The sequence below is a fragment of the Pogoniulus pusillus genome, chromosome 11 (genome assembly GCF_015220805.1).
Source record: "Pogoniulus pusillus isolate bPogPus1 chromosome 11, bPogPus1.pri, whole genome shotgun sequence".
Taxonomy (NCBI): domain Eukaryota; kingdom Metazoa; phylum Chordata; class Aves; order Piciformes; family Lybiidae; genus Pogoniulus; species Pogoniulus pusillus.
This window is the reverse complement of record NC_087274.1, coordinates 2,742,295-2,750,165: the sequence shown is the minus strand read 5'-3', so window position 1 is coordinate 2,750,165 and position 7,871 is coordinate 2,742,295. Positions and strand designations below refer to the sequence as shown.

Sequence of the window (7,871 nt, the reverse complement as noted above, 5' to 3'; positions counted from 1 at the left end):
CGACCCAGATGGGACTCGAACCCACAATCCCCAGCTCCGGAGGCTGATGCCTTATCCATTAGGCCACTGGGTCACCCAGCTAAAGCTCCCAGCACCGCGCGGTAAGAGCCCCGCCCGGCCGCCGCTGGCTCCGCCCCTAAGCGCGCTCCCATGCTCACTACGCTCTGTCCCCGGCCCCTCCCTCCCCGCACCGCCGCGCTCCAGGCTCCTGTCTGTCAATGGCACGCGAGCACGAGCCCCTGCCGCGCGCAGTGGCGGTTACCCCTCTTAGCGCGGTGCCGCCTCTGTCCCTCAGCGGGTCCGCGGCGAGCCGCGACCGCCCTTCCCCGGACCTCACGGGCCTCCAAACGTCCGGCTTCGCACCACCGTTCCACCTCCACCGCGGGATCGTGCGCTGTGCTGCCATTAGCTCTCCTCTGTCCGGTTGGCTCCACGGTCGGCTTTCTCCCTTCACTGACCTTCCGCTCGGCCCTTTCTTCTGTGCACTTTCCGCTGTCCACATTGCCTCCACCCAGTTTAGCCGCTGTGAGCCCATTTGTCCCCAGATGTCTGACCGACTTCAGTCCTTCTGTTTGACACTTTGCTCTTCAAGCCGTGACAACTCTCTCTCACCCCGAGATGTGTCGCCCCCTTATCAGCCTGCAGCGCCTCATACACAGCCACCTAAAGCTGCCAAATCACTGACAGCCTCTCCCTGCCCTGAGACACCCATCTCTGCACTCCCCTTGTCTCCTTCACCCAGTTTATGCTGTTGTAGACCATGCACTTGCCAGCAATTCATGACCCGGTGGACCTCTTTCACATCAGCCTTCTGCAAACCAGGTGTTTTATCTCAATTTCTATTTCTGAGATGCCTTTTTTCTGTCAAACCAGTCTTCTCCAGTATCTCCACTGATGTGCCTTCTCTTGATTTTCTCTGCTCTTGCTTAGAACTACATGGCCTAGAAACATCTGTGTAAATTGTCACTGGCCATTCTTCTTTCTCACCAATGACTCTCTGCATCTGCAGATCACTTTTGATGTAACGGTTTAACAGATACATGAATGTCCATTTCTGACTGTTCTTTATCCCGAAGGGTGTTTCAGGTGTCCGAGTTGCTGTCAGAGTCGGTTTCCCCAAAGGTTTTATTATTTGAATTATACCTTCTGTGAAACCGGGTGGATTTTTGTATTATATCCCTTATAAATAGACCAAATCCATCTGCAACAATCCCAAATATGTCGATTTTCTGAGCATGCCACAAAGGTGAGCATACATTTTTTATTGTCGTTCTGTGTGATTTGGCTTTGATCTGTCCTGAGCGTTGTTGAGTTGCTTTCAACTGCAATCTTACATCCTGCGTTCTTTAAATTCCTGTGCGCCCTGTTTCCAGGAGACAGCACTGAGAGCCCAGGGAAGAGCTTAGCAATCACTTGAGGTTGAAATTAGGTTGTACGCGAGGAAATGGCGTGTCGGTGCCCCGAACAACTCAGAGCCTGAAGGACTCCCCCAGTTCTTACCCCATCCAAGGGTGCAAGCAGCCCCCCGGGTCTCCCGCCCTCGTCCCCGGGGTGCCGCCAGCAACGTCGGGCCCTGCGCAACCACAGCTCCCGGCCCGCTGCCGAGGCAGGAGGGTCACAGAGCCCGGGCGCTGTCCCGCGCCATGCATGCCGGGAGTTGTAGTACTGAGGCGGGAACCGCCCGCGGACTCCGTGACTTTGGCGCCGCTCTTCCGGGGGCGTGCTGCAGTCGCGGCCCCCGCCTCTCGCGAGAAGAGGTGCATTTCAAACTGGCCAATCAGGGGGTTGCTATGGCACGAACTGGCCAATGACGGGGCGAGGCCGCGGGAAATTTAAATCCCGCCTGGCGCTGCTGGGGGCAGTGGCAGCGTGCTCGCAGGCGGCGCAGGACGGCGGCTGGTGCTCCGAGTCTGCGGTGGAGGTGCCCGGCCCTGTGGTAGGAGGGGTGGGTGCCGGGAGCGTGCGGTGCGAGAAGCTGAGTGCGAGGCAGTGGGGGTGCAGGCTGTGTGCTGTTCTGTCAGAAGGGGCTGGGCTCCGCTAGCAATGCAGCAGGCCGGCAGTCCCTGCACCTTCCCGAGCAGTAGTTTCCGTGGTCGCAGGTCCCTGCTTGCGGTGAGGCTGGTGCCTTTCAGACCGGGCTATGCGCTCTGTCTCGGTTGTGGTCGAAATTAAGCCGGCCCTTATACAGTGTGTAACCTTACAGCTAGTCAAGGTGCAAGAGCCTGTTTCGTTGCCAGTATGCCTGTTATTAAGTTCTGCTGGCTGCACTGGCACAGCACTAACCCTCACACCTCCTCAGTGCGAGATATCTCTGTTTCTATCAAAGGGGCCGGAGTGGGGTTGGGTGCCTATGCAATGTAGGTATGCGATATAGTGAAAGTTGTGTGGTATCTAGGGAAAGGAAGACCACTTTGCTCCTAGAAACAATTACTTTGGTTATATTTGTGGTTGGAAGTACCTCTAAAATATGTAAAAGCTGTAGACAGTTGTGTTAATGCCAGAGCTTGCTGTAACGTCTAGGTGCTTAAAGAGACAGGTGTTGAGTGACTTAGTGCCTTCACGTCTGTGGTTATTACTGTATCTAATGTGGGCAAGTATCTCTCATTCTCAAGTATTGATCTTAGATTTTAGATTTAACTTTTGTGGCTTATTGCTTGATGTCTTTTCAGGCTCATTTTTATTTGTGCGTCTCAAAAATCTAAGAAGCAAGATGTCTACTAATGAGAATGCCGGTACGCCAACAGCAAGACTGAACAGATTCAAGAACAAAGGAAAGGACACTACAGTGAGTATTTTGATGTGTTTAGTACATCAGCTAGCCATTGTCTCTTGAGTTGTAAAGGCTAAGAACTGACTATGAGCATCTGTTCTCTAGGAAATGAGAAGGCGACGTATTGAAGTCAATGTAGAGCTGAGGAAAGCTAAGAAAGATGACCAGATACTTAAAAGAAGAAATGTTAGCACTTTTCCAGATGATGCCACTTCTCCCCTTCAGGAAAACAGGAATAATCAGGTAAGATGGTACTTGAAACAGACTCTCTTGCAGACCTTGCAATATAAGCTTGTGCAGCTGTGTTAATAGGAATTCCCCCTCATGTGGGGGACAGCACTACTCATACATACTAACTTTAAGCCTACACTGCCACCTCTGATAGTCAGTGCCAGTGCTCTTAAAACATAGCATAACCCGTTGTGTTTAAGCCTAGAGTAATAGTGGTGGTGTGAAAAAGCATTCAGTAGTTCAGGTAACTGCAGATAAAACTGTAGCTGAGGAGAAGCACATAGTGGTATAACATTTTAACAAAAAATGGTTGTGACCTCTCTTGATTATATTGTCTAGAAGGCCTCTGGGGTCATGAAGATGTGTACCTCTTGCAACAAGGTATTCACTTAATTTTCCTATTATGCAGGTTTCAGCGCTCTGGTCAGTTGAAGAAATCGTCAAAGGAGTTAATAGTAATAATATGGAGCTTCAGCTACAGGCTACTCAAGCTGCCAGGTAAGTTCAGAGGTAACCAATCTGGCTGTGCAAGCCAGTAGTAGGTAAGGTCAAAGAACTGGCTTTTGAGACCAAGTGTCTGCCTATGACAGCAGCTATGGCTGTTCTTATCAGGCAGTACTTCAACAAACACCTGAGTCAGCCTTGTATACAGTGTGTAGGTACATTTAGTCATTTCATTGAAACCATGCAGCTTTTGACTTAAGTGTCTGAATGCTTTATTAGACAGATTTATTTTTAGTGGTCCTGAGATGGCAAAACAAACCTTTGTCCATATTAGAATTCTGCAAGTAGTAATAAACACTGTTGGAGCAAAGTAAGACATCTTTAAGCTGTGTTAACACTTAACTACAATATTCTAAGGTAGATCACTGTACTAAGTGTGAACAGTAAGGTGACCTGGGACTATAAATATGCCAAGTTTCTCCTTTCTAAACCCAAAATCTCCCCAACAACTCAGATGTACTATGACTCTTGATAGTCTGCTTAATTTCAGAGTTTGAACAGAACCTGTCATAGTTGAAGATATGCCAAGCCACTGTTAACTGGTTTAGGAGAAGCTAGTGTTCAGCTTCTCTGTACCTTGTCTGTATTTCTCCTTCATGTCATGTTGCATTGCTTTATCATTCAGAAGGCAATACTAAGCCTTTTTTATTTTTAAGTATGAGTCTTTTTAGACTGTTCAACCTGTTCAGATATGTGCAGGCTAAGATAAACCTTTCTGTTTCTTTCCTTCTTAGGAAGCTCCTCTCAAGAGAGAAGCAGCCCCCAATAGACAACATAATTCGTGCTGGTTTGATCCCAAAGTTTGTCTCCTTCTTGGGCAGAGCAGACTGTAGTCCCATTCAGTTTGAGTCTGCCTGGGCACTCACCAACATTGCTTCTGGCACATCAGATCAAACAAAGGCAGTAGTAGATGGAGGGGCTATTCCTGCCTTTATCTCTTTGCTGGCCTCTCCCCACACTCACATCAGTGAACAGGCTGTGTGGGCACTTGGAAATATTGCAGGTATGTCAATATACTACACAGCTCAATTTCATACCTGTTGCCTTCTCTGAAACAGGAGGGCATCACTTCTGATGTGTTATGCATCATGCTGAGCTTCTTGGGAGCTCTGCCTTCACTTTGCAGAGCATGTCTTCACTTGAGTGTAGAGCATGCTGCAGACATAATTTATCATCAGACTTATGTCTCATGCAATACCTGGCAACCTGTGGGTTGTGTTTATGTGCATTGCTGGCATATTTCAGGTGGTGTTAGCTACCTAATCATGCTACAACACAGGGCTTTTCCACAGCTCTCACTTGATGGTTTTGTGGCTTATCAATGAGCTCTTCTCTGTGTTAAGGAGAAAGCAGAAGGCTCACAATTGTGGATGCAATGACCAGTAATTCCCTACTTTGAAAGAGCTTTTTACTGATGAGGCAGTATTTTACCCTGTAGTTTGCCATGTACCTTTCAGAAGTACTTGATCTTGTGTTGGATCCTGTTCTTAAACCAGGACAAGGTAATATTTACCGTGTTTCCAACAGCTGTGCCTCACAGAGTAGTGAAACTTCACCCAGAGAAAACAGGCATGATAAAAGCCTTGCAATAGAAGAATTGAGTCAAACTTAGATATTCTATCAGCATTATACTACAAAACCCAATTGTGCAAACAATTATTTGAATGCATTTGAAGTTATGAGAAGAGCTCTGTTTTAGAGGTAGAAAAGAAGAGTTAAGCTCAATGGCTTAATTATGAAAACACATACTTGTCACATGACTTAACTATGATAGTAGTCCTTTTGTCCTCCTACTTCTTCCTGGATCTTTTTTCCTGGAATTCATCCTATAAGGCAATGATTCTGTGCATATGTGTCCCTCTGGTCTTTACCTGGGTGCTGTTCTTGTTTTCTCAGGGGATGGCTCTGCCTATAGAGATCTGGTTATTAAATATGGTGCAATTGAGCCACTGCTGGGTCTACTAGCTGTTCCTGATCTCTCTTCTCTGGCTGTAAGTGTGCAGTATAAGTGAAGTTACAACTAGTGAATGAGTAAAAGAGATCAAGTAACTAAACATTTCTCACCCTTCATTTCAACTCTTGCAGTCTGGATATTTGCGCAATGTTACCTGGACCCTCTCAAACTTGTGTCGCAATAAGAATCCTGCACCACCCATAGAAGCTGTTGAGCAGATTCTTCCAACTCTTGTTCGGCTCCTGCACCATGATGATCATGAGGTGTTAGCAGACACATGCTGGGCCGTTTCCTACCTAACAGATGGTTCCAATGACAGGATAGAAGTTGTAGTGAAAACTGGACTGGTGCCACAACTTGTGAAACTCCTGGGATGTAGTGAACTGCCAATAATGGTAAGCTGTCAGACATGCAGATTGCAAATCTAGTTTCTAGGGAGACTGTTGAGAATTTTGGCTCTTTGCATGCTGTAGTTATAGTATAATAAAACTGCATTAGCACTTAAGAGATATTTTTCCTGAGATCAGTCATAGGTTGTAGTTTCAGATTGGCCTTGGAAGGTGTGCGCCTTAGCATGCATAATGTCAGCATATGGAATGCTAACGAGGAGCTTAAAGATCATCAGTACATAGCATATTGTGCTGTTAACTGGGAGGGCTAGAGCAGAGGGGTGTTGAATGTGGTTGTATCTGTTCAAACAGATTAGATTATGCCAATTTTCTTAAGTACTCTCATTTGTTTCAGACTCCTTCATTGAGAGCAATAGGAAACATTGTCACTGGTACTGATGAGCAGACACAGATTGTTATTGACTCAGGAGCGCTATCTGTCTTTCCAAGTCTCCTTTCTCATCATAAAAACAACATTCAGAAAGAAGCAGCATGGACCATGTCCAATATCACGGCTGGACGTCAGGATCAGATTCAACGAGTTGTAGACCATGGTCTTGTGCCATATCTCATTGGTATTCTGAGGAAGGTAATAAAAAAATCTTTGCTACATTGAGGTGCTTGCCATCACTAGTACTGTGTTCAAATACTCTGCTTTTACCTTTACAGGGGGATTTCAAATCTCAGAAGGAAGCTGTGTGGGCTGTGACTAACTACACGAGTGGGGGAACAATTGACCAGATCGTGTATCTTGTTCAGGCTGGTGTTGTTGAACCCCTACTGAATCTTTTGTCAGCCAAAGACAGCAAGACTGTGCTCGTTATCCTGGATGCTATATCTAATATCTTCTTGGTATGTAGATACAGCGTACTCAATCATTTGTACAAGCTGTTGCTAAAGATTGTCCAGTGGCTGGTGCCACACCTCTTTCCTGAGGTTATTCCATGCTTGTCTCTTGCAGGCTGCTGAGAAGATTAATGAGACAGAAAAACTTTGTCTCATGATTGAGGAATGTGGGGGTCTAGACAGAATTGAAGCTCTCCAGTCACATGAGAATGAACAAGTGTACAAAGCCTCATCCACCCTGATTGAGAAATATTTCTCAGCAGAAGTAAGTGGCTATAGGATTTATTTCCACTTCTATTTTCTATTTTAGCACTGACTAGTAAGGCTATAATGCTATTGCTCTCTTTCCTCTTCTAGGAGGAGGAAGACCAAACTGTTGTTCCAGAATCTACTGCTGCCAGCTACACTTTCCACATTCAGGGCAATACTCCAGATACTTTTAACTTCTAAGTCTTGCATATACCGCAACCACCTGCAAGTTTGGCACAAATGTCTGCCACCTCTTTGTCTTAATAGTTCTTCTTGTTCTTACTGTGTTTATGTTATCTGTAGCACTTTGTCCAACTGAAACGTACTTGAACAGTTCAAAACTGTACATATGTGAATTTCTAACTGTAAACTTTATCCTTTCTGAGAGTTACTTGTAAATACTTGTTCGTTCTTGTTCATTAGTGTCTCTGTCAGGCATGAGTGCAAGAGGGTGATAAGGCTTTGTGCAAAGCATGAGTAACTACTCTGCAAAGCTTTTGAACCTGTTACAGCAATGGTGATGCAGAATGTGATCAACATGCTGAGAAAGCTTTTAAAGAAGTTTTAAGTTCAATAAAGAGATATGACTACATCATATTTCAAATTTGTCAGTTGTCTTTATGCTAAGTGTATATTTAATAGAAATGTGTAGTGACAGAAATGTAGCTCTAAGAGAAGAGATTTGGTTCTGAAGATGGTAGTGGAAGAGCTTAGTGACTCTGAGCTCTGCCTTGTGTGTAGCTTCTGTTCCTTTGCTTAGCATCATGTGCCGCTTTTCTCTATGTTAACACTTACAGCACTCTGCTTTTGCTCTGCCCTGCTCATGACAGAGCTAAGCTATCTTCTGCCTTTTGGAGAAATAACTAGAGGAGTAGTGTTACTAATCTGTGAGGATTGGTGTGGAGCTGTTTAAACTGTAAGTATGTTC

At 45.8% G+C, this 7,871-nt stretch overlaps 1 protein-coding gene and 1 non-coding gene across 4 annotated transcripts; one reads left to right on the top strand and one right to left on the bottom strand.

Moving 5' to 3' along the window:
* Positions 1 to 73, bottom strand: TRNAR-CCG (transfer RNA arginine (anticodon CCG)). The gene has a single exon. It is a non-coding gene; the product is annotated as a tRNA-Arg (tRNA).
* Positions 74 to 1,863: 1,790 nt separating this feature from the next.
* Positions 1,864 to 7,540, top strand: KPNA2 (karyopherin subunit alpha 2). Of its 3 annotated transcripts, none has more exons than XM_064150588.1 (11): positions 1,864 to 1,936; positions 2,670 to 2,785; positions 2,876 to 3,013; positions 3,411 to 3,499; positions 4,240 to 4,508; positions 5,402 to 5,496; positions 5,591 to 5,854; positions 6,204 to 6,437; positions 6,518 to 6,700; positions 6,810 to 6,959; positions 7,052 to 7,540. In XM_064150588.1, the coding sequence occupies exons 2-11, from the start codon at positions 2,711 to 2,713 to the stop codon at positions 7,142 to 7,144; spliced, it is 1,590 nt and encodes a 529-aa protein (XP_064006658.1). In that variant the 5' UTR covers positions 1,864 to 1,936; positions 2,670 to 2,710; the 3' UTR covers positions 7,145 to 7,540. The 3 variants fall into 3 exon arrangements, with proteins under 3 accessions (XP_064006658.1, XP_064006659.1, XP_064006660.1); XM_064150589.1 differs by having other exon boundaries at positions 1,866 to 1,921; XM_064150590.1 differs by having other exon boundaries at positions 1,886 to 1,945.
* Positions 7,541 to 7,871: the final 331 nt, after the last annotated feature.

Excerpts from the sequence above, each read along its gene's own strand:
- KPNA2 (XM_064150588.1), top strand. The coding sequence starts at position 2,711 with ATGTCTACTAATGAGAATGCCGGTACGCCAACAGCAAGACTGAACAGA. Across the intron at positions 5,855-6,203 it reads GTAGTGAACTGCCAATAATG|ACTCCTTCATTGAGAGCAAT; the intron begins GTAAGCTGTCAG and ends CATTTGTTTCAG. Across the intron at positions 6,701-6,809 it reads CTATATCTAATATCTTCTTG|GCTGCTGAGAAGATTAATGA; the intron begins GTATGTAGATAC and ends TGTCTCTTGCAG.